The 25,954-nt window shown below is 42.5% G+C and overlaps 2 protein-coding genes across 6 annotated transcripts in view; both read left to right on the top strand.

The window, feature by feature from the left end:
* Positions 1 to 4,059, top strand: part of bub1ba (BUB1 mitotic checkpoint serine/threonine kinase Ba) — an 8,914-nt gene extending 4,855 nt beyond the window's left edge. The window contains exons 7-10 of the mRNA XM_050057979.1: positions 1,246 to 1,382; positions 2,087 to 2,240; positions 2,333 to 2,448; positions 3,763 to 4,059. Coding sequence (XP_049913936.1) covers positions 1,246 to 1,382; positions 2,087 to 2,240; positions 2,333 to 2,448; positions 3,763 to 3,880 — 525 coding nt within the window. The 3' untranslated portion in view covers positions 3,881 to 4,059. The remainder of the gene's footprint in view (positions 1 to 1,245; positions 1,383 to 2,086; positions 2,241 to 2,332; positions 2,449 to 3,762) is intronic.
* A 1,029-nt stretch (positions 4,060 to 5,088) lies between these two features.
* Positions 5,089 to 24,918, top strand: LOC126398265 (serine/threonine-protein kinase PAK 6-like). 5 transcript variants are annotated; one of them, XM_050057463.1, is made up of 11 exons: positions 5,089 to 5,211; positions 9,998 to 10,090; positions 11,058 to 11,091; positions 11,464 to 11,700; positions 15,899 to 16,528; positions 16,771 to 17,214; positions 17,775 to 17,908; positions 18,095 to 18,221; positions 18,679 to 18,804; positions 18,892 to 19,026; positions 19,433 to 24,918. In XM_050057463.1, exons 4-11 carry the CDS (start codon positions 11,500 to 11,502, stop codon positions 19,598 to 19,600), a joined length of 1,965 nt encoding a protein of 654 aa, XP_049913420.1. In that variant the 5' UTR covers positions 5,089 to 5,211; positions 9,998 to 10,090; positions 11,058 to 11,091; positions 11,464 to 11,499; the 3' UTR covers positions 19,601 to 24,918. The 5 variants fall into 5 exon arrangements, with proteins under 5 accessions (XP_049913420.1, XP_049913417.1, XP_049913419.1 ...); XM_050057462.1 differs by lacking the exon at positions 11,058 to 11,091 and adding an exon at positions 9,586 to 9,644 and having other exon boundaries at positions 5,116 to 5,211; XM_050057460.1 differs by lacking the exon at positions 11,058 to 11,091.
* The last annotated feature ends 1,036 nt before the right edge of the window (positions 24,919 to 25,954 follow it).

Genomic DNA, 25,954 nt, shown 5'->3' with positions numbered 1-25,954 from the left:
TTCTTACCGTTTTTTTCCCTGTTAAAGGGTTTTTTGGGGAGTTTTTCCTGATCAGCTGTGAGGGTCATAAGGACAGAGGGATGTCGTATGCTGTAAAGCCCTGTGAGGCAAATTGTGATTTGTGATATTGGGCTTTATAAATAAAATTGATTGATTGATTGATTGGTGACAGATGCCAGATAGTGCAAGCTAGCTAGCTAGCTAACAAGCAACCCGACGATGGTAACGTTAGCTATGTATTAACTTTTTTCCCCATCTCTTGCTTGGTGGTAGCCATGGCGACGTCTACCCCTCGCTTGCAAGTCAGCATCTGAAATCCCTCGTTCCGAAGGGCTAGTTTCATACCCACTACCCCTCGTTATGCCCCCTACCCCTACACGCAAAAACAAATTGGGACACCACTACTAGGGTGACCATATTTTGATTTCCAAAAAAGAGGACACTCGGCCCGGCCACAACATAGCCTACTTAAATGATACTCGCAGTTTACTCAAAGATGCCTTATAATTTTAATATATTTAAAATTTATATGTATGGATAGAAAATTCAGTTATATTACAAAATAATATCTCTCAAACACAGAAATTCAGATAGGCCCCAATAGGGGACACATACTCACACTAGAGTGTGGCGATCCGAGCCCGACGGTACCCGACAGGTCGGGCCGGGTTTGGTCAAAAATGTAGCTATAAATTGTATTCGGGTCGGATTCGGTCAGCTTTCAGTGAAAATGCAGTGTAAAAATCAATAAAATTCTATTGTCTGTCCTGTTTATTGCTTGGGCACTGTTATTTACGTGACAACACCTGAACACAACACACACAGACACACATTGGCTGTTTGTTTCTACCTCTCTCCTCTCTGGAAGTCTCGGACCTCCAGCCGCCCGCCTCCGCCTTGATTAAACGCTGAAAATAAAATAAAAGAGGGAGACAGGTTTTTCCTATTTTATCTTATTTTGTTTTACTTGCCTGGCCTGTTAAATAGCCTGTAACCATAACAACTGTGTGACACAAAAGAGGACGTTTGGTCAGCCTAACCACTACCCCTCGCAGGAACGCACAAATGTAGGGGTAGGGCCAAGGGATAGGACTAAGGGGGGTATTGGGACTGGCCCTTATCCCTAGAATAAAGTTTGTGTTCGAAATGGAGAACAGTTTTAGTAAAGGAAATCAATAAATATGTTCTCCCAGTTCTAATACCAAAAGTGTGTGTGTGTGTGTGTGTGTGTGTGTGTGTGTTTAGGAGCTGACAGAGTGTGTTACCAGTGAGGTGTCGGTGGGTTATAAAGCTGTCGGCCTGCTGCAGCTGGTGTCACAGCTTCACTGCTGCAGGCTGCTGCACGGAGCACTGCAGCCAAACATCCTCACCTGTTCTCAAAGGTAGGTCGAGGGGGGTCATGACTGAGCCTAGGGCTGGGCGGTATGACCTAAAATTTATATCACGGTATAAATCGAATCCCTTCACGGTAACGGTATATATCATGGTATAAATTTAAGTGTAAAAGTTATAATAGAAGTGTTTCTGAATGGGTTTTGTAGTCCCTTAGCAAAGCNTTGTGGAGCCCCTAGCGTCACATAGGTTTACATTACCAAAGGTTTATGACAGACTCTCTTGCCGGAAACCAACTCCCGTGTGCGCACGGCGAGAGAGGAGAGGGAGAGACGCTGTGCTGCTGCCAGAGGAGACACTGAATGAGTTCCCTCTAAGCGGTAAGTCGCTAAAAGAGTCTGAGAAGTCCGGGGCTGTTCATAAAACATTAACTCACTCACTCACAAGTTCTCCAGCAACACATGTTGCACGTGCTACGCTAAATCACGGACGTGAACCAGCTCCTCTTGCTCCGCTGTCTCTGTGCTCGCAGCCATTTTCACACTGAGGCAGTGTGATGACATCATCGACGATAGGACGGTAGAGCGCAAATCTCTACCGTGGGCCAAATTTATATCATTTATCTCTACCGTGGGCCAAATTTATATCATTTCTACCATCTACCGCATATACCGTGCAGCCCTAACTGAGCCTCACAGTAAACACGAGTCTCATTGACCCTGTTGTTTGTGTTTGATCCTTGTTGTTCCCTAAGAGGTTTCCTGATTCCTGACTGGGTGTTTCCAGTGGACTGGTCGTCCTCGGTGGATCTGGACCTCCAGGGTGTCATTGGATCCGTCCAGCAGGTCCCCTCAGCTCAGACTTACATCAGTCTGGGTCTGCTGCAGCCGACCGACACGCCACAGCTGGTACCCCCACAACACATCTATCCACTCTGCACAGACCCCGCCTCCTTCACTGGGATTGGTAGATACTAACCCCTCCCCTCTCTACCTGTCAGGTGGACCTGGTGGGCCTGGCTGAAACTGTCCACCTGCTGCTGACCAACAGCAAGATGGTCCCAGTCAAAGACGCCAACGGCTGGACAGCAGAGCGCTTCAGTGGAGACGAACCCTGGTAACAACTGTTAGACCTCATTTACCTGGTTTATTTCACCTGTTAAACCTGGTTTATTTCACCCGTTAAACCTGGTTTATTTCACCTGTTAAACCTGGTTTATTTCACACGTTAATCCTGGTTTATTTCACCCGTTAAACCTGGTTTATTTCATATGTTAAACCTGGTTCATTTCATATGTTAAACCTGTTTTATTTCATATGTTAAACCTGGTTTATTTCACCCGTTAATCCTGGTTTATCTCACCTGTTAAACCTGGTTTATTTCACCCGTTAAACCTGGTTTATTTCACCCGTTAAACCTGGTTTATTTCACCCATTAAACCTGGTTTATTTCACCTGTTAAACCTGGTTTATTTCACACGTTAAACCTGGTTTATTTCACACGTTAAACCTGTTTTATTTCACCCGTTAAACCTGGTTTATTTCACCTGTTAAACCTGGCTTATTTCACACGTTAATCCTGGTTTATTTCACACGTTAAACCTGGTTTATTTCACCCGTTAAACCTGGTTTATTTCACACGTTAATCCTGGTTTATTTCACCCGTTAAACCTGGTTTATTTCATATGTTAAACCTGGTTCATTTCATATGTTAAACCTGTTTTATTTCATATGTTAAACCTGGTTTATTTCACCCGTTAATCCTGGTTTATCTCACCTGTTAAACCTGGTTTATTTCACACGTTAAACCTGGTTTATTTCACCCGTTAAACCTGGTTTATTTCACCCGTTAAACCTGGTTTATTTCAAACGTTAAACCTGGTTTATTTCACACGTTAATCCTGGTTTATTTCACCCGTTAATCCTGGTTTATTTCACCCGTTAAACCTGGTTTATTTCACACGTTAAACCTGGTTTATTTCACCCGTTAAACCTGGTTTATTTCACCCGTTAAACCTGGTTTATTTCACCCGTTAAACCTGGTTTATTTCACACGTTAAACCTGGTTTATTTCACACGTTAAACCTGGTTTATTTCACCCGTTAAACCTGGTTTATTTCACCCGTTAAACCTGGTTTATTTCAAACGTTAAACCTGGTTTATTTCACACGTTAATCCTGGTTTATTTCACCCGTTAATCCTGGTTTATTTCACCCGTTAAACCTGGTTTATTTCACACGTTAAACCTGGTTTATTTCACCCGTTAAACCTGGTTCATTTCATATGTTAAACCTGTTTTATTTCACCTGTTAAACCTGGTTTATTTCACCTTTTAGACCTGGTTTCTTTCACCTGTTAAACCTGGTTTATTTCACCTGATAAACCTGGTTTAAGTTGGACATGTGAGTAATAAACCTTTCTCTCTGTGCAGCGACATGTTTTCCAGGATGTGGAGGAGGTTTTTCCGCTCACTGCTGAATGCCGGTGGTCGTTCACCGTCGTCCGTCCTGTCGGAGCTGACGGAGCAGCTGTTGACACTTTACCACTGAAACATCGAGTATTTATTCTGTTTGTCTTCACGTGTCTTTGTTTTCATATCGAAGTTAATAAAAAGTTTGTCAGAGGATCTTCCTCTGTTTCTCCTACATCAGTGATGATGGGACAGAATTTAATGTAAGTGTCTGTAATGAAATGTTCAAACAATAAGGAATCAATAAAGGTGTTTTATATTAAAACTACAACTGGATGTCATGAAGTGTAAATTGTCATACCTGAAAGGTGGGCGCTACACTTTACAACAACGCCGCTGCCTTTGTCAGCAGTTAATCGCCGTATGAGCCCAGTGCAGAGCGGCACTTGTTTAGCCTGCTGTTGGGACACACACACAGAGACACACATGCACTAACATGCACGCACTGCTGGACTGTACCACAACAAGCCTACAGATGACATCACACACAGGGGTTGTGGCTTCATTCTCTGCTCAGGACAACATCACTGTGTTGTACCTTCACTGCTGTGTGGATGTTCTGAATGTTGGTGTGAATCTCACTCTGACTGATCCTGTAACAGAGACGTTACCTTCGTCCTGTAAACTGAAGTGAACGCAGTCAGTGCGTTGAGTCACTGCCTTCCTGCGCCTGAGGGGACGGCGAGACATGCTGCAGCCTGCAGAGACACACACACGGAGAGTGTGTGTCTCTGCACACTCTCCGTGTGTGTCTCTGCAGGCTTTATCTCTGTGTGTGTGTGTGTGTGTGTGTGTGTGTGTGTTGTCTTTGGGTCTGATCAGTAATCAATAAGGCTCAGTGTGTGATCGTCTCGGTAACTTAACGCGAGTCACTGAAGGGTTAAAGTTGTAAAACATAAATGTAGTTTTGTCGGCTCAGTGAAGTGAAAACATCGACTCAGATTTTATAATCTTCTGATAGTTCATGTGTTCATAAAGCTGTCAGTCAAATTTATTAGAACAATATTCACATTAACATCCTGCTGTGTTTCAATTTGACGGGTTAAATCAGTCACTGTCTCTTTAAGGTGAGGCTACAAACAGCACTCAACAGACACATGATGTGAACATGTTGCTGTGTTTGTTCCTCTCACTGTGTGTCTGCAGGGTGAAACTGAGCTGCACTCGTGTCAATAAAGCTTGTTTGAATTTGAATCTGGAGAAAGAAGCAACAAACTGTCAGTCAAACTAAGCCCCGCCCCCTCCTTCATACCTGGAACAAGGTGAGACAGGGACGAGGGAGGTGGGGGAGGGGGAGTGTGAGGAGGGGGAGGAGGAACAGCCACAGAGGGAGAGCCGTGTGTCTGAGGATCGACAGCAGGAACCGGACACAGCCGACACACCTGGACTCACCTGGACTCTGCCGGCCAGGTGAGTGTGTCCAGCTTCTCTTACACATAAACTTTAAACTGTAACGGTTCAACACAGGTAACTGTGACCTGTGAGGTACCAACCAGGTTCTCTGTAGGACCAGATGGTTCCACGTAGACCTTCAGTGAGCTGAGAGGGACTGGCTGTTTGTCATGATGAGTGTTCTGTCAGGACCGGGTGGGTCAGGGTCTCTGCTGTAAAGAACACAGAGCAGATATGGACGTTACATAACGGAGCGTGTGTGTGATGCCTGAAGGTTCTCCACAGTACAACAGAACCAGGACGTGACACAACAACAGACATGAAACTCTCTGAACAGTCTGTTCTTCATAAACAGGTTCTACAGAGAACCAGAACTTTTTCTTGAGCACTGTTCTGTTGTCTTTATTTACTGATCAGAAACCCTGTCAACAGTTTACAGCAGCACCGGGTCAAAGGGTTCTACAGAGAACCATCTCCCATCCGTCTCATTAATCAACCATCTGCTGTTGAGAGAAAAACGAGTTCTCTGTAGAACCAGAAAATAATTCTTTAGGCTCAAACCACAGCAGGACGGTCACATGTTACAATCTGTTCCCTTCAACCATAAACAAATACAGTGTTAGCATGTTAGCTTTAGCATTAGCAGTGTTAGCATGAGCTGTGTTAGCCTTTGAGGCTGAACCCAGAAAAGAGAGCAGCACCTGCTGGAACTCACGAGTACTGATGTAACATTTGATTTCATGACTGAGAGGCCTTTATTTCATAAATACTGTGTATTAGCCTGTTAGCTTAGCATACAGTTGTTATCTTAGGGTTCATTCTTAGCCTATGATTAGCTGCTAGTTTAGGGATTGTTGTAAGCTTATGGTTAGTCACCAGGGATCATTGTTAGCTTATAGATAGACTGGTTTTTAGCCAGCTGTTAGTTTGTGAAACATTAGCTAATGCTAACTCAACTGTTGTAGCTCAAGTGCAGTTGTTTTTGTAAGTTTTCAAACTACATTAAAAGTCTCACATTTCATTTTGTAACTTTGACCAGAAACAAAACTCCTGTAGTGAAAAGTGAAATATAATATTCATTATTTTCATCTTTAGGGCCGGCTGTCGAGAACCGGCTCCAAAACTCTGATTCAAGTGATAATGAAGAAATTTAAATTTTGATTCAACTTATTGGTTCCTAAGCAAACGCACAGTCTCTGTGGACCTGACGACCTGCTGCGCAAACCGACAAGGAAAGATTTTAAAAATAAAAGTTTTTTTTAATGTAAACTGACATGTGACCTGTTCTGACTCCGCCCCCTCAAAGAATCAGGATCCAGAATTGTTGAGAACTGAAAATTAAAACAGTCAGACTTTTATATATAGATTATAGATTATATATTTATGTATATGTTGGTAAATGTAAATAAAACCTTTAAAAGAAAAGACGTGACGACAGGAAACACGTTTTAAATGGAGGTCAGAAAGCCGTGCTTTGGTTCCCTGAGGAACTGTTTTTGTTCAGAGTGTTTGAACGCAGCAGGTCACCTGTGCAGGTACACACCTGACACACACCTGACCAACCGTCTGTGTGTGTGTGTGTGTGTGTGTGTGTGTGGCAGTAAGCTGATCTGTGTGAATGGAGGGTTTGGTGTGAGAGCACAGCGACATGTTTCCTTCTCTTCACTTTGACATCTCTTGTTTGGTCTCGTTGCCCAGTCGAGCAACTCAGCAACTAATTGAATGCTAATTTCACTTTTCACTTCACAACATGTTTCATCTGATCACAGGTCAGTCTGACCGCTCATCAGTGAAGTGAAACACATGTTTGAGTTGTTTTAAACGTGACTTATATAAGACATGTTCACAGTGTGTGCTCAGTGTGAACCTCTGACAGTCAGACTCTAAATGAGCCGAAACACAGCACAAACATTGAAAGAGACAAAATCATCTGTTTGTAGTTTCAGTCTCTTTGGTTCATTTCTCAGATCAGAATTAAAATCCTCAGAAACTTCAAACCTCGACATTGTCTCGTCTCTCGTGCACGTCATCAAACAACAGATCATAGCTGCTTTGACACATTCACACAAACACTAACGTCCAATAACCTGAAGTTTCCTTCACGTCCAACACGTTCTCATCCCGACTCATTATATATCACCGCTCTGTCAGCTGACCTTTACATCTAAATATGACGTGCCGGGTGTCTTCCTGTGTCATGGACGGCGTGTCAGTTTACAGCGTGCGTTGTGTCTTTTCAAAACACACTTCAGTTTCAAACATACAGTTTCTGCTTAGTAGATGTGTGCCGTCTCTTTGTCTCTATGTTTCCTTCAGTTTGGGAACAGACGCACCAGAACGCTTGTTACTGATGTCATGTGATGTCATGTCATGTGACACATGTCACTGCTGTATCACACTGTGAACCCTGATCAATCCATGACACAAAACTCATTTGTCCCTGATTGTTAAAATGACATAAAAACTTTTATTCAACACAAAAGCTTGACATCATTTTTCATGTTCAGTCAACAGTTTCTGAGTTTTGAGTTAATCTGAGCCAAATGTATAAAGATGATGTCACCTAATAAACAATAAACAACAACACTGTCATTGTGAACTTAACAGATATTTTTATAGACCAATGAAGTTAAAAAATGGTTGTTAAAATGTTAACGACATGTTTTTCTGTTCATATGAAAGAACTGATGAAAAACTTCTGTTAAACCGACACAAACTTCCTGTCAGACGACGGTCACGTGACACATTTATTTGATGTTACTGTGTTGTACTAAACTAAAAGTTTGTAAGTTGAGCGGGTGTGTTGGTGTTTACAGAGCAGGCCACACACACACCAGCTCATGATGCTGTTGTACATTAACTCCACTGACCTCTGGTTTCACACAGGAAACAAACACTCTGGAGTTTGTTGGACACGTCCGCCTCCTCACAGACACTTTGTCGCTCTCGTACTGCGCTAACGTTAGTGGGCGGTGGCGTTACAAACTGCTGCTGGCTGGTGCGTTTCATAACGGTGTGAAAGGTGCGTTTGTGGGTATCTGGTGTCTGGATCACTCAGAGAGGGGAATAAAGTGAGCTGTCGGCTCATCAGGCGTCTGTTGAATATTCATGAGGTCACTGCGTGTCATTAAATGAAATATGGTTCAACCAGTTATTATAATCTGTCAAACATATTTTCTCAGAGCCTTTATTTATAAACGTTTCCAGGTGAATCTCAACTTTAATGACGGAGAACGTGTGAAGCGTCAGATCGACCAATCAGCAACCAGCTCTCTGAAACAGCTGACAGTTCAGTTTTTCTAACTTTATATTTTTGTGCTGTCAAAGTGTTTTTGTGTTTCCTGCATCACGGTGACATCATCTGTCCTCCAATGAAACAGCGGGGCGTAGCTGTGAATCCGATCTGTCACAATCGATCTCCCACATGTGTAACTTTACTGTGGAAACTGAGTCACACAGGAAGAAGTGCAGCCTGGTGCGTTTTCACTGACCGTCATCAAAACCTAAAGTACTGCCTGAGTACAGTCACACTGACACATGGAGACACAGTCCGACTGTCCTGACGGTGGACGTGTCGTCCTGACAGGTTTGCTGACAGAAATATTTCACTTTGAGACATAAACTGAGGATTCTGGGAAACGTGGTGGCGTCTGCAGGTAACACACTGTTTGTATGAATCACTTCCTGTTTTGGAAACATTGAGGATGATTTGAGGAATGAACCAAAGTGACTGAGAGAAACTGTAGAGACTGTTTGACTCAGGAGCCTCCAGAGTCTCTTTACTCTCAATGTCTGACAAACAGCTGAAGACGAGAACGACCAGCTGAGCAAAGAAACTTCAGAACAAACAGTTACTGCTGTGAAACTCTGTTTACTGTGAACAGCTGAGCGCCACGAGACAAAACGTTACAGGTGAAACATTTATTTCATATTTTATGTTTTGATTTCGTCTTTTACAGTTTCAAAATAACAAAGTTTGGCCCCTGCATGGTCAGTGCTCTGCAGCGCCCCCTGTCTGTATCCAGCTGACAGTCTTTCTTCATGCTCTGCTCTTTGAGCTCTACCCACAGGTGTTTAATGATGTTTAGGTCGGGGGGCTGTGAGGGGCGTGGCCTAACCTTCAGCTGGGTTGTGATTCTAAGGCAGACTAAGTAGAGTCCAACTTCACTGAGATCAGATTTTGTTTTTTTCTGTGTGAAGTGTTTCTGGCAGTGTTGAAGGTGACGTGACCTCCGAGCAGGTTTTGCCTCAAAACATTTTAAAGAAGAAAAGAATCCCTTCTTATATTGTACTGTATTTATATTTTGGCTCCTCAGATCATGAACTGTGTGTGTGTGTGTGTGTGTGTGTGTGTCTGTGAGAGTGATTCACTGTGAGCTGGTTGTGTTTCAGGTGTTTCAGTCAGTCTGAGGAGCTGTCTGGTCATGTAGTGTGTCAGGTTGATTCCTCAGGTATGTCAGTCACACCCTGATAACACAAACACACTGACTGACCTCAGACTTCATCATCTGCTGTGACATAAATCTGAACCAAAGTAAAGATACAGTGAAACATGTACCTGAGCAGGTAGAGGACAGAGTACCTGAGCAGGTAGAGGACAGAGTACCTACAGTATTAAACAATTCATAAATTCATTTCAATTTCATCATTAGATTTTAAATTGTGTTGGATGAAAATTAAATTCAGCACCTTCTTATCAGCTGACTGACCGGATCAGATCCTCAAACATCCTCCACCACTCCCACTGAGCAAACACAGAGGAGGAGAGAGTGACGAGTCTCTGCTCTGCTTCGTCTGTTTTCAGCCTGGACCAAACTCACCTGAACTGATCTGAACCAATCTGATCTGATCTGGACCTCAGCCGACTCACCTGAGGGGAAGACACACTGACTCACAGGTGAGACCAGCTGACGGTGTTACAGCTGCAGGATCTTTAACTTCTCACTGAGATCAAATCAACATAAAAAATAAAAAAAACAACTCAGATGTAAAAGTATAAAAACATAAAGACATTTAATAATAAATTTGTCTTTCAAATAAAGTTTAACTGATTGAAAGTGAATTTAAAATTTAAAAGCTCTTTATTTATCTATTTATTTATTTATTGCAGCTGGTTACAGGTTTAAAAATATATTTGCTTTCTGAATTTAAAAAAAGTCAAACTTAGACGAAACAAATCTAAAATCAGCTCACAGGTGCAGAAATGTAAACATGATGAATAATAACAGAGACGACAGGGTGGAGATCAATATTATTATTATTATTATTATTATCATGCTATCACTTTCTGATTAATGTTCGTTCATTTAATCACAATCAATTCAGATTAAAGTAAAACAAATATATTAAATGTATAATAAGATAAAATAAATCAAATTTCACCTCTTTATCAGAAATATCTGGAACAAATATTTCATCATAAAAATCTGCAAACAAACCGATGTTAAACTGATTAAATATTAATATGAAGAACTTGTTAATCTAAATGTTTCTGGCGTCGTTTTGCTCTCTGGTGGTCGACGATGATGTCATCAAGATTTAATCGTCTTTAATTTGCTTCTTTTTGTTTTGTGACTTAAATGTTAATTAATTAATTAATGCTGAAATAAATAATAATTTTAAACAGACCATGAATAATTCATTTATTTCTGTGTCTGTCAATGAGGTGGGAGGTCCTACACTCAAAACTTCATAAAGACATTTATTTGTTTAAATCATCAACTTTTATCTGTTTGTTTATTCATTTACTTTTACACTGATTTATTTCTGTATTTGTTGCTGTATTTTATTTCATCGAGTCCTATCTGCTCGTCTACGTGTGACACTACATGTGACGGTACGCGCTGCTGTGTTTGTGCCTGCAGCTCTTATTCAAATGACCGTTGATGATGCAGACAGGTGAGTTCTCACCTGGGCTGTTTGGTTGGTTTGTGACACAGAAGGAGGAGGAGGTCATGTGACTGTGCTCAGGTAAACCACCTGAACAGGAAGAGAAGCTGTCAGTGTACCTACACGACAACCGAGTGTGTGTGTGTGTGTTTATCATGAATGTGTGTGTTTTCCCTGTGTGTGTGTTTATCATGAATGTGTGTGTTTTCCCTGTGTGTGTGTGTGTGTGTGTGTGTGTGTTTAATGTTTGTTTAGTGTGTGCATGAGTTTAGTGTGTACCTTTAGGTGTGTGTGTATTTGTGACCGTCCATCATGGTTCAGTCCGATCAGCTGCAGCGTTCATCCGGTGCTGAGGGTGGTACTTCCTGTTGTCTCCCTCAGGTCTCACCAGCGCTCGGTTGCTGCGTTGCCGTGGCAATGTTCCACCGCAGGAAGAAGAGGCGCAGGCCACAGATCTCTGCGCCACAGGACTTCCAGCACCGTGTCCACACTTCCTTCGATGTGGCCTCCGGACGCTACGTGGGTCTGCCGCCACAGTGGCAGAGCGTCATTGACACACTGAGGAGGCCACGCCCCCTGGTGGACCCCTCCAGGATCACTGAGGTCGAGCTCAAGAAGGTGAGATCACAAAAATATTAAAAGTCACATTAGTATGAAAAAGTGATGTTAGAATAAAAAGTCACTTTGATATAAAAAGTAAACGCAATAATATAGAAGTCCCATCACAGTGCTGTAAAAAGTCACGTTAGAATGTTGAGTTTAATACTCGCGTTAGTATGATTGGAGTAAAAAGTCATTTTAGCATAGAAAGTCAAATTAGTATAAAAGTCACGTTAGCATAAAAGTAAAAAGTCACGATTCCATAAAAGAAAAGTCATTTTAGCATAAAAAGTCACATTAGTATAAAAGTAAAAAGTCACGTTAGCATAAAAGTAAAAAGTCATTTTAGCATAAAAAGTCACATTAGTATAAAAGTAAAAAGTCATGTTTGTATAAAAAGTTACGTTAGCATGAAAGAAAAAAGTCATTTTAGCATAAAAAGTCACATTAGTATAAAAGTAAAAAGTCACGTTAGCATAAAAGTCACAGTATAAAAGTAAAAAGTCACGTTAGCATAAAAGTAAAAAGTCATGTTAGCATAAAAAGTCACATTAGTATAATAGTAAAAAGTCACGTTAGCATGAAAGTAAAAAGTCATTTTAGCATAAAAAGTCAAATTAGTATAAAAGTCACATTTCCATAAAAGTAAAAAGTCATTTTAGCATAAAAAGTCACATTAGTATAAAAGTAAAAAGTCACGTTAGCACAAAAGTAAAAAGTCATTTTAGCATATAAAGTCACAGTAGTATAAAAGTAAAAAGTCACATTAGCATAAATGTAAAAAGTCATTTTAGCATAAAAAGTCACATTAGTATAAAAGTAAAAATTCATGTTTGTATATAAAGTTACATTAGCATAAAAGTAAAAACTTACGTTAGCATGAAAGAAAAAAGTCATTTTAGCATAAAAAGTCACATTAGTATAAAAGTAAAAAGTCACGTTAGCATAAAAGTAAAAAGTCATGTTAGCATAAAAAGTCACATTAGTATAATAGTATAAAGTCACGTTAGCATAAAAGTAAAAAGTCATTTTAGCATAAAAAGTCAAATTAGTATAAAAGTAAGTCACATTAGTAAAATGTCATGTTAGCATAAAAAGTCACTTAAAAGTCACAGTATAAAAGTAAAAAGTCACGTTAGCATAAAAGTAAAAAGTCATTTTAGCATAAAAGTCACAGTATTAAAGTAAAAAGTCATGTTAGCATAAGAGTAAAAGTCATGTTTGCATAAAAAGTTACGTTAGCATTAAAGTAAAAAGTCACGTTAGCATAAAAGAAAAAAGTCATGTTAGTATAAAAATAAAAAGTCACATTAGTATAATAGTATAAAGCCACGTTTGCATAAAAAGTTACGTTAGCATTAAAGTAAAAAGTCACGTTAGCATAAAAGAAAAAAGTCATAGTAAAAAGTCACGTTAGCATAAAAGAAAAAAGTCATGTTAGTATAAAAATAAAAAGTCACACTAGTATAATAGTATAAAGTCATGTTTGCATAAGAAGTCAAATAAGTTTGAAAAGAAAAAGTCATGTTGGCATAAAAAGTCACGTTAGCATACACTGTATTAAAATCCTGCTGTTCATTAAAATACAGACTTGTTACTTTAATAGAAAACATAATATTTGACGCAGTGTGAACACATAAACGTATAAACTGTCAATAAAGGATCTAATCAGAGTTATTGATCAGCCACAGATGATCATTTAAAGAGATTTTTCTCCTCACAGTGAAACTAAAAAGTAAAAAACTCTCCATCAGCTCGTTCAGATCCAGAACTCTGAGCGTTAGCTTGTTAGCACGTTAGCTCGTTATGAGTCATCAAGTTTAATCACAGAAAAACAACTCAGTGTCTCGGCTCTGTTTACTTCAGGACCCTCGTAAATCTGAGTGACGCTGTCAACTGATCAGAATCTGTTAATATCAATAAAGACGTTTGAGGCCAGTCACAAACAGACTCTGTTAAAACTGTTTATTTTTACACTGTAAAAAGTTCCAAAGTGTTCGTAGGCCCGACCTTCAAAATAAAAGCCTCAGGATTCTTAGTAAAGCTCATCAGTTGTTAAATATCAGCTGACAGTCACATGATGTGTCAGAGTGATGTGTTCGAGAACATCAGGAAACTTTGTTAAAGATAAAAACACATGAACAATAACTGCAGAACTTATTAAAGGTAATTAAAGGTAATTAAAGTCTATCAGTGCAGTAATGGCTTCGACCTCGGCTCACTGTGTCTGTGCTGCTGCAGTTTTATTATGTCAGCGAGAGGAAGCTCCTTCCTCATTGGTCTGTAGAGTGTGACCTCATCTCAGTGAGGTCAGTGAGGTCAGTGAGGCAGCTCTGCTGCTGGTTGGTCGTCAGTCTGGACTCAGATTTTTAGGATGATACAGACACTGAACTGCTTCCTGTCTCCATCTAGTGGTTAAAACATCACACTGCTCCAGCTTTTATTTTGAAAATGGAAGGAAGGCAGGCTGAGGCCCAAGAGTCTGAGAACGATGTCCTGTGTGTCTCTTCTGTCACTTTCCCCTCACACCCTGATGGACACCGTCAGGGTGTGAAGGAGGATTCATATGGACTTACAAAATAAAAGGCGGCGCTCAGAGAATCTGACTGCCCCTCCCCTTGGCTCTGTGATGATGTCACAGTGATGTAACTGACGTCAGTCTGCGGTGGTGACGCTGCAGTGTCCTGAACATGGACGACTTAGAGAGCATGGCAGACACTCGGCCCTGTGCGTCCTCACAACTGTTTCATGCAGGCTTCATAAAAACATGACTTCATCACCGAGACTGGAGCTAAAATGACTCATCATCATCATCATCCTGCTGCTGCTGCTGCTGCACTCACATTTATTTTATATTTCATATTATTTATCCAGAGTTTCATCAGGAATATAAGTTTCATGTGTTTGCATCAGAGCCATGTCCAAAGACACAGCGTTAGAGTTTCACTTTAAACAACAAACAGATTAAAGACACAACAGCAAAAAGGCCACAAACAAAAACAAACAAACATTTGAACTGATCAGAACAGCTTTGAACAGCTGAGGTCAAAGGTCAAACTGTCCAAACTCTGATGACACAGTGAAACTAATCAGAGCTGATCAAATATAAACCACGACTCTGTTTCAGTGTCCTGATCAGCTGTAACAGAGAGACTCTGTGAACAGGAAGTGGACGCCATACTGTTTCCTGCTTAGTGAAAACAGAGATCAAAGTGATCGGCTCTGATCACTTCCTGTCACTGTCCTCACATGTTTCAGACACATGTTCTAACTTGTGTCCAGTGTTACAGGAGCTGCTGACGCTGCGTTCACTGGTTCACTGTCAGTCAAGTCAAGTCAAACTTTATTTATAAAGCACATTTAAAAACAACCTCAGTTGACCAAAGTGCTGTACAGTTATTGAAATATAAAATAATCATACACAAATATCATAATAAATAAAACAAAGGAAATAGTAAGGGCTCAATTTAAAAAACTAAAAATTAGATTAAAAAAAGGGAAATAAAAAACTGGTTCACTGTCAGTGTTTGTGTGAAGTTCAGCTGATGTTTCCATGCAGGTGCTGTCAGGTGTGTGTCATGTGACCTCAGCGGTCATGTGACCTCAGCTGTCATGTGATCTCACAACTAACCCTGCAGAACATTAGATTTGATCAAAGCAGTGATGAACTAAGAATAAATTAAAACACGTTTAACTTTACAAACTGAATTTTAATGTTTTGAAGCTTAAATTAAATTAAATCTAGAATTTAGTCAAATTAACTTGAATTTTAGTTAAAGTTCAACTCAGATTAAAAACTTTTCTGATGAAGCTCAAATTCAACTTAATTCTGACACTTTTGTGAGATTTTGTGAACTTAACGTCTGTGTTTTGCTCTGTTGAATAAATCTGAGCTGACAATTAACTCTTTATTGTTACTCTACTTTTTTTTTTTATTTATTCATAATTTAATTCATATCTTACCTTATTTTACTTTATTTTATCATTTACTATATTGTTGTCATTTATTTTCAAATTATTTTTATTTCATAATTTTAATTATTTTCTCTATTATTTTATCAAACTTTGCCTCGTTTTACTTTATTCTACATTATTGTTGTTATTATTTGACTTTATGTTTATATGACCATATTTCATGTTATGTTAGTTTTGTGCTGTCAGCTCGTCCGAGTGAAGAATATAAATATATTTATTAATATTTGTTGTTTCTCTGCAGACGATTGTTCGCGGGAGTTTTATTGGTCATGGCGACTACATCTCACACGTGATCTCTGAGATGAGCCGTCTGTCTGTCACCAGCTCCAACTCTCTGCGCCGCAGCAGCCCTTCGGCACGGAAACGCGCCCAGTCGCTGGGCCGACTGGGAGAAGTGGAGGAGGACGAGTCGTACCAGTACGAGGAGCTCAATTGTCGCGGCGACGGCGGGAAGACGGACGGGAGCTCCACCTACTGGCAGGACAGGATCCGACAGGTGCGCAGCGAAAGCGGCAGCCCCAAACTGAACGGAACTCTGCAGAGAGCCAAGTCCACCTGCGAGGTGGCCACGCCCCGCACACCTGTGACGCCTCAGAGGACAGGCGTGACGACGGGTTCTACAGGCGTGACAACGGGTTCTACAGGCGTGTCGGGTTCTACAGGCATGACTGGTTCCCCAGGAGGACAGTACGCCCGCAGTGAGGGGGCGGGGCTTAGACAGAGGCCCACTTCCTGTCACTACAACCTGCCGACTGCAGAGACCAACAGCAGAGCTCACCTGAGACTGAAACCAGCAGCCAATCACTTGCCCGACCTGCTGTCCTCGTCCAGAGAAACTCCCAGAAGGCCTTACTCCTCCTACGACCTCAAGGTGAGAGTGAATTCTCTTTCCTGTCGAGAGTTCGATGTTTTTTGGTCGAAACGATTCTTCGCTAAATATGAAGCTACAGCCTGTTAGCTTAGCTTAGCTTAGCATAAAGACTGGCAGCAGGTGGAAACAGCTAGCCTGGAGTCGAGGAACAGTCTGTCACATGACCCCCCCCCCCCCGCCCCCACCACTACTGATCGACTCCTGATAACTTAACATGACGTCTTCTGTCTCCGCCCCCACAGGTGCCCTCGCCCTCCTCCCCCCTCCTGCTGCCACCACCCAATAGCACCAGCAGCCCCATCATCACAGGTCGATCTCACCGCCCGCTCCGCCCCTCCTCCAGCTTCAGTATCGGACATTCTCCAAGAACACCGACCCCGCTGACTCAGCCCCGCCCCTCCCCCACAGGCTCCCCGGCACACCTCCCCAGCCGCTCCTCCCCCTCCTCCACCCAGCAGACGGTACCTAACGGAGGTGGGAAGGTGACTCATGAGCAGTTCAAGGCGGCGCTGCAGATGGTGGTGGACCCGGGCGATCCGAGAATGACTCTGGAGAACTTTGTGAAGATCGGCGAGGGGTCAACGGGCGTGGTCTGCATCGCCCGGGAGAAACACAGCGGGCGCCAGGTGGCCGTGAAGATGATGGATCTGAGGAAGCAACAGCGCCGCGAGCTGCTCTTCAACGAGGTGCCGAAACACTGATAGAAAATGCTACAGTAAAATAAAATACAATAAAGGAAAATAAAATTGGATAAAAATTTACAGAAAATATTAAATTAAAAAAAAGTGGAAAAAAAAATAAAAAAGTTGAATAATGTTAAACACAAGTAAAATAAAATAATATGAATTAAAGTGAAATATAATAAAATAAAAGGATTTAGAAAATAATAGATTAAATTAAAATAAAGTTAAAAAAAATGTAAATGAAATAATTTTGAAAATAACTAAACAGAATAATGCAAAATAAAAAAAATAAAATAAACTGGAAACAATATAATGTAGAAAATAATAAAACAAAATAATAAAATGTTAATAAAATGTAACAGTCAAATAAATTAAAATGAAATAAGTGAAAAAAGGCAAAATTAAATAATGTAGAAATAATAACAAATAAAATAAAAAATGTAAAATTAAGTAATATAAAGTAAAATAATATAGTTTATAAAAATATCTGTATCAGAGTCCGTCTGTTACCTGGTGCAGTGTGACATCATCAGCAGCCTCACCTGTCCCCATGTGTCCCCCAGGTGGTCATCATGAGGGACTACAGGCACCAGAACGTGGTGGAGATGCACCGCAGCGCTCTGGTGGAGGAGGAACTCTGGGTAATCATGGAGTACCTGCAGGGCGGCGCTCTCACCCACATCGTCAGTGAGACCAGGTGAGCAGGAAGTCTCAGAGTACCTTTACCTGTAGTCGGATACTTCAGTGGAAGTAACTGAAGCTGTCAGATAAATGTGGTACATGAAAGAGTTCAGAGTTTCTCTCTGAGACCGAGTACAGGTGTAACTATGGTAAACGCGCGCGCACGTGTGCGCGTGCGTGTGTGTGTGTGTGTGTGTGTCAGGCTGAACGAGGAGCAGACGGCGACGGTGTGTGAGGGCGTCCTGCAGGCGCTGTCGTACCTTCACTCTCAGGGAGTCATTCACAGAGACATTAAGAGCGACTCCATCCTGCTGACACTGGACGGAAGGGTAACACACACACACACACACACACACACACAAAATAAAACACAAAACATTTCCATCATGAAACATTCAAATGTCTCCTCCTCCTCTAAATGGATAAAACTCTGAAACATAGCGCTGACGCTCACTGAGTCAATGAAGCGCCGCACCAACAGGAAACACCTTTTATTTTTCCTCAAAAACGAACCAGTTAGTTCCTGATTAACGTGTCCGGCTGTCAAAATACAAACTGAACCTGAAACTATATTCTGGATGATGGAGATGAGTCAACACACTCTGCGTTCACTCCATCTGATGAAGGAGTTTAAAATATATAAAGTTAAGTTTATCATGACGTCACTGTGACGGTGTTTGTGCTAAATTTAAACGTTAAAGTTTAATCGTTCAGTTTGATGCACTGCATTTATTCATTACAGGAAATTATCAACATCTTCTTCTTCTTCTTCTTCTTTTCCTGCAGATCAAACTGTCAGACTTTGGTTTCTGCGCTCAGATCAGTAAAGACGTCCCAAAGAGGAAGTCTCTGGTCGGGACGCCGTACTGGATGGCTCCTGAAGTCATCGCCAAAAGACCGTACGGGACCGAGGTACCAACGAGAACACGTTAGAGAACCTGGTCTGGTGCCTGTGTGTGTGTGTCCAGGTGTTCTGTGACAGCTTCCTGTTTCCTCCAGGTGGACATCTGGTCTCTGGGCATCATGGTGGTGGAGATGGTGGACGGAGAGCCGCCATATTTCAGCGACACGCCCATCACCGCCATGAAGAAGCTAAGAGACGAAGCAGCACCGGGCGTGAAGAACATCCACAGGGTCAGACACACACACACACACACACACACACACCTTTATCACGCATTGAGGTCACTGACACAGAACCAGCACTGTGAGGACGGCCTCTCTCTTCAAGTGATGTTTCACTTTAAATTAAGAGAGACAAAGTTTTGACACATCAGTGAGTACGAGACAGTTAATGATAGTTTAAAAGATTAAACATTAACTGGACCCACGGCCTGGACCTGCACTGTGGGGACATCTCTTCTAAACATTGAACTGATCATGAATAATTAGTGAACGTAGGTTTGATTTAGTTTTTGGGAGATTGAAGAAATGGATTTGCTCGTAAACCACAGACATGCTAACATGCTAACAGGCTAACAGGCTAACGGTGAGCAGATCCACCTGGCAGTAGCTGATGATGTCACTTTCTGTGTCTCAGGTGTCTCCGGTGTTGAAGGACTTTCTGAGCTGCATGCTGACTCGTGACACGAAGCAGCGTTCCAGCGCTGCCGACCTGCTGAAGCACCCGTTCCTGCTGCAGGCTGGCTCGCCGCGCTGCCTGGTGCCGCTGGTGGAGCAGCACCGCAAACGCATGTCACTCTGCTGAACACCTGAGAACACGCCTGAGACCTGAGACTTTTGGGTGATCTGATCACTAATGGACACGTTACCGATGCAGCTCGTCAACAGACGACCACACACAGTGATTCCTAACGCTACTAAAGGATCTGCGTTAGCTTAAAATCACGTGACGCTCACTGATGAAACTTGACCTCTCACCTGAGGAGCCGATCTCCAGACCTGTGGCTCGCCAGGAAATGTATTTGTTGCCATTGTCGTTGAAATGACTGTGGGTCGTTTAACTCGGCATTTTCCTCGACCTCAACAACTTGTCTCTCCTCGTCCACTCTCTGACATGTAGAGACGGAGCTGAGGACAAATGTCCAGCTGCCACGAGGAGCAGAAGAGCTGCTGTCTCACGGGTGGCGAGGCTGGAAGTAGGACAGTGGCGTGAAGAGTCGCAGTGCAGCGCGTCCATTAATGCCGCCGCATGTCCAGCTGCTGCTGGTACGATACAAACTGGGCGGTGTCAGTTGAAGAGGCAGCGGGCAACAACCCAACTCGTCAAGTACTGCCGCTTTGTCAGTGGACGTGTCAGACATGTTTGCACAGAGAAGCCTTTTGCAGCGCTATGATACGAGCTGGGTGGCGTCAGTTTGTGATGTCGTCAACAGCTTCAGTGATATAAAGAGCGAGAGAGTCCGTACGGGGCGGACGGGCGGACGGGCGGAGAGGGGGGCGGCTCAAACAACCCGCCGCTGGTTCTCATATGAATTTTAAGCCAGTCCATGATGTTTTGATCGAAACCTAACCACAGACACTACCTTTATTTTGACACTCTACATTTTTGTTTATTTTGAGACAACACAGTGTTTATTGACACGCTGTCTCAGAACCTTTGAATCGGACGCAGACGGTTACCGAGTGCTTCATATGTAGACATGTACGACCACTGGCTGAGCGGCGGTATTTGACAAGTTGTGATGAGGCCGTGTTGGGATTGTACGTATGAAATAATGAGGCAGCTGTGTCGTTTGGCAGCAGTGTGTCAACCTCAGCATTACTGTCACGTCTCAGAGTGTCTCAGTAGCCGAGTGGTTACAGTGCACGCCTCGTTACAGCAGCATCTTAGATTTAACTCCAGACTTAACACCTTTGTTACGAGTCATCCCCCTCTCTGTCCTCGTTTCCTGTCCACTCTGTCACTGATCAAAAAAAAAAAGAAAAAAAAAAAAAATTAGTATACATCTGGAGCGAGCGCTTGTGATCGGATCGCACCTCCCCAAATAAACATGTAACATTTCAGTCACCTTCAGGAGACGACTGCTGCAGGAGTGTGAGCTCCCTGTTGAGACAGCTGCTGAGAGTCCGTCCACACACAGTGACAGGGCTAACTGTTAGCATCACACGGCTAACTGTTTGCATCACATAGCTAACTGTTAGCATCACACGACTAAGGGCTCATTTATGCTCCCTTTACGTACAAAAATGTATACGTCCATTTCAAACGATGTTACCGTCACTGCCCACATACTTCCATGCGCCCTTTACGTTGGCATGGATGTTAACCAATATATCCACCAGGAGGCAGCCCAGCGTCAAAAGTTTATGACAACAACAAACTCAAAAACAAACATGGCGACTGTGGAGGAGATATTGATAATGTACCTCTTGCATAAAAGACAAAAACAGAGGCAGCGTTGTAGGAGGCGGTGGTCGGTGAGGCCGTTAAATACATCGCGACTGGAGGGTGGAGTATTCTTTTCTTTAGTACTGCCGATGAAAGAAATTGAATTGTTATTTCTTCTTCGTGTCTCACTAGAGCTACGTATCAGGTAGTGACAGCAACACTGCCCCCACGGTTCCCGGTGGTACTGCTCTGTTTGGCCCGTATCCGTAAGCTTTATGGAAACGTGCAGAAATACTGACGAAATGAACGCAGAGCACGGACAGAAGGCTCCGTCCGTATCCAGATCTGTATTTAACGTTGAGCATAAATGGGCCTTAACTGTTAGCATCACACGACTAACTGTTTGCATCACACAGCTAACTGTTAGCATTGCACAGCTAACTGTTTGCATCACACAGCTAACTGTTAGCATTGCACAGCTAACTGTTTGCATCACACAACTAACTGTTAGCATCAAACGGCTAACTGCTAGCATCACACGGCTAATCGTTAGCATCACATGCATAACGTTACCTAACAGTTACTGACAGGTTTAACGACGAGTCGGTGCTGCTGCTCTAGCTCCTGCTGACCAGGCAGACGTTGATCTAATAGAGTGCCGAAGTCACGCCCCTTCTGGTAGAGCTCATGGGGCCTTAGATCGGAAAAAATATGAATAGCAGTGAATGAGGACAGAAATATTATCTTTTGGTCCCGTTTGAGTTGTGACATGAAATCTAAATATGTCGTTAATGAATTTAAAACATAAATTTTAAGGTCAAGAAAGTCATACTTTGTGGTAAAACTGTTGAGATATAAGCTTTTGAAAAAAACGTAATTAGAAAGACTACACAGGAGGCAGTCGCGTATGTGACGTCATAGCTTTCGCTCACTCCCTGCAGCTTGGAATGACTGCAACCTGGCACAAAACACACAGACATCTTCAATCATAAATCGATTAATCATGAAACAGTGGAATTTCAGCGGGGAGGCCAAGCTGCAGGAAGCGAGCGAAAGCTGTGACGTCACATACACGACCGCCTCCTGTGTACTAGATTTCATGTCTCAACTCAAACGGGACCAAAAGATAATATTTCTCTCCTCATTCACTGCATTCATATTTTTTCCGATCTAAGGTCCCATGAGCTCTACCGGAAGGGGCGTGACTTCGGCACTCTATGGTTCACCGGCAGGACAGCGGCTCGGCGGCGGTCCTTCAGCGCTGTGTCTGAGCGAGGATGTCAGCTGAGTGGGCGGTCCTTCAGTGTGGCCGTTCACACTACTGTAAGAATGTGGTCATGTGACCTCAGATTGTGATGTTGGACAACAGCAACAGGGGAACCTCTTGAATTCATAAATATTATAACATTTTAGGTTCCGTCATGTTTCTGTGTGGAATGAAGGAGGATTCATTTTAGAAGACAGACTCAGACCTGACAGTCGGTAACACGCTGTAAGAAGTGATGGTGTGGGTACAAACTGTGTCGGCGTGACAGTGATAAATTTTTTAGGAGCACTGAAGTAATAAACCACGTTAGCAACAAGAGTTCAGGTCGTACTGTTACATTTTCAATGTCACGTAACGCGTTACACCACCGACTGCTGTATAGAAAGGTGCCGCCAGTGATGACATATCTGGGTGATGTCATCATGTGTGTGCATTAGTATGTTGGATGTGTTTCCCTTCACGTCTCCTACGACTGCAGAGCATCAGCACACAGTCCTGTTCTTTCGACCGGCACAGCGGGAACCGGCAGATGGGTCTCTCAGCTCCGGTGTTTTAATTTGCTCTTGTCAGTGACTGACTCGACTTTCTGATCTTAATCTGTGATTTATTTTCTCTTGAATCTGGTAGATTTACGACTTGATACTTAAAATCTAAATGTTTTTAAGGCGGTCCTGATCCGGCTTCACAGCACAGAGACAGCAAACCATGAAAATTCACTTTTACTGAAACAGAACATTTCAATCACACATTAGAGTTAAAATAATTAAAATAGAGCAAAGTATTTTCTGGAGTTTTGAATCTTTAAAGGGAAAATTATTTATTTATTTTTTATTTTATATGAGGTATTTACCCAGTCAGTGTGTAGAGGCAGGCATTTAAAGGTGCGGACACACCAAACCGACATCAAAGAACTAGCAGTGACGAAAGCCAACTGTTGTGTCGTCTACGTCGCCTCACGTCACCCTGTGTCAGTTGCATTTGAACACACTACACGGACTACATCCGACGGCCAAGTAGCACGTACGTTCTGCGCCTGCGTGAGAGAGAGCGGAGTGAGAGAGTGGTACATCCTGTCAGCCGAGGGGTTTCCTATCTGTGCAGCCGAGCACCGCAGCACCTCCACGGACTATTACATCCAGACGGTCCCGGTGTTTCCTCCGCAGGCTCCACTTCACTCAGCTGCCCGATAAACCCGCTGCTTCTTCCCACTTTAACCTGAATAACAAACCAGGGCTCGGTGCTCCGGTTGGATCCAAACGGAGAGCCGGGGCTAGCTCAGAGACTAGCGGAGGCTAACTGGCTGTGCTTCCCTCCGGTCATGCTGCGGCTAACGCTCCGCTAGCCGCTCCCAGCTAGCTCCGGTTTGTTATTCAGGTTAAAGTGTGAAGAAGCAGCGGGTCTGTGGGGCAGCTGAGTGAAGTGGAGCCTGAGGAGGAAGCACCGGTTAGCCCCGGTTTCACTACAGGCAGATTCACTCGCTACAGGGGCGAGGAAATAAAACCTGAACAGCCGATCAGAGTGATCTCTCTCACCGACAAGCTCCGCCGCCGATTCAACATGCTCAATCGGCCGAAAAGCTGCCGACGCCGAAGTGCCAACGGTGCGGGACACACCGCAAAAACTAGGGCGACAGACGCTCACCGACGGCCCAACTTTGGTCGACGGCCGACCGTCAGCTTGGTGTGTCAGGACCATTAGATCAGTGATGTCCTGCTGTGGGCGGAGCAGCAAAAACTGATTTTACACACCTTAAAAAATCAATATCAGTGTTATATTGATCATATTTTCAACTTTAAACTGGAGCTGTTATATCTCTCTCGTCACAGCCAGACTCCAGTGATAAAAACAGTGATTTAACATGAGTGAACTCAGAGCTGCTGGTCGACTGCTGCCTCCATCAGTTAGTGTGTTTGTGTCACTGTGTGACTTTGGTGTTTTAAAGGGTTAATTCAGATTCACCAGTGTGACACAAACACACTAATTGGTGGAGGCAGCAGTCGACCAGCAGCTCTGAGTTCACTCATGTTAAATCACTGGTTTTCTCACTGGAGTCTGGCTGTGACGAGAGCAGAGATGTAACAGCTCCAGTTTCCATCAGAAATGTTAAAATAATATCAATACATCGAACGCGTTAACTGATTTAGATTTTTCAGGTAAAATACATCTTGTTGCTGACTCCGCCCACATCATGACATCACTGAGCGTCAGACTGCAGCCTGCCTCGCCACACTGACTGTGGAGAAATAGTTGATACAACTTCTCTTTAAAACATCTGGATTTCCCCTTCAGACCATGAAACTTGACTCCTGTTGAGACACAGATCCTGTTTGCATGGTATGGATAATAATTAGAAGTGGGTTTATTTTAAAAACTTGCACAGTTTTACGCAGAATGTGAGTTTGCACATGTTTGTTCAAATGTTTTATTTTAATACAGATGTTAATAAAGTTGATGCTATTTTCAAAAAGTGTTCTTTCTCTTTTTCATCAGACTTTATATTTAACACAAAGTTTTAGAAGAAAATAACATTAAACATTTTAAACTTATTACAAAGAGTCTAAAAATCATTCTGATTAATTACTTAAACCGCACCACCTCCCTAAAATTTTTATTGCAAAAAACAACAACAAACAAACAAACAAACAAAAAAAAAAAAAAGCTGAGGTGAAGTTTCAGGATGCAACAAAGATCTCAACACACACACACACACTGATGTGTGTGTGTGTGTGTGTGTGTGAACAGAGACTGAACAGAAGCGACTCTTCATCATCGTCTTCATCAGCTTTAAAACTTAAAGTGAATGTTCAGCTGCTGGTTTCTCTAAACATGAACTTGATTATTAAAAGAAAGGAGGTGAAACATTTGAACCTGAGGTCATTTTCAAAGACGACTAAAAATATAAAATGATCATCAGTCACATGAAAATAAAAACACATCATATGAAGTTGAGAGTGAGAAGATCTTTTTTTACATTTAAACAGAAACCTGTTAGTTTCTCCAAACAGCAGCTTCATGGTCACAGTGACGCTCGTCTGTGTCTTTGAAACTAAATCTGACTTTGTTGAATCAGTGTCACCAAAATCATCCTGAATTATTGTCCTGAATTCAACTGATTACTGATTACTGAGTAGTTTCAATAAACACACACTGATAAAACAACTTTAACTTCTAACTTTCTCCTAATTTCCCTGTCAGCTGCTACAAACTCTGATTTAACTCTGAACTTTAATCTCTAGCCTCTTTTACACTGCCAGATGTTCGGTGAATGTTGGGCCGTTTTGTCGGCAAGCTGCGAGCGTTTAGACACACAGAGCCAGATTGGCGAGTTGATCCGAGGTGCCCAATTTTCCGCCTCCTAGGGTAGACATATTGGTGGAACCCTTTTAGTCCTTAGGCCTTCTGCAAGGGCGGGGCTGTTGATGACTTGTGGGAGGAGCTGTTGATGACTTGTGGGAGGAGCTGTTGATGACTTGTGGGAGGGGCTGTTGATGACTTGTGGGAGG

The sequence above is a fragment of the Epinephelus moara genome, chromosome 12 (assembly GCF_006386435.1).
Source record: "Epinephelus moara isolate mb chromosome 12, YSFRI_EMoa_1.0, whole genome shotgun sequence".
Classification (NCBI taxonomy): Eukaryota; Metazoa; Chordata; class Actinopteri; order Perciformes; family Serranidae; genus Epinephelus; species Epinephelus moara.
Note: the sequence above shows the minus strand (reverse complement) of the source record. Positions and strands in the feature narration are given on the sequence as shown.

Excerpts from the sequence above, each read along its gene's own strand:
- LOC126398265 (XM_050057459.1), top strand. The coding sequence starts at position 11,395 with ATGGTTCAGTCCGATCAGCTGCAGCGTTCATCCGGTGCTGAGGGTGGT. Across the intron at positions 11,701-15,898 it reads CTGAGGTCGAGCTCAAGAAG|ACGATTGTTCGCGGGAGTTT; the intron begins GTGAGATCACAA and ends GTTTCTCTGCAG. Across the intron at positions 17,909-18,094 it reads CACATCGTCAGTGAGACCAG|GCTGAACGAGGAGCAGACGG; the intron begins GTGAGCAGGAAG and ends TGTGTGTGTCAG.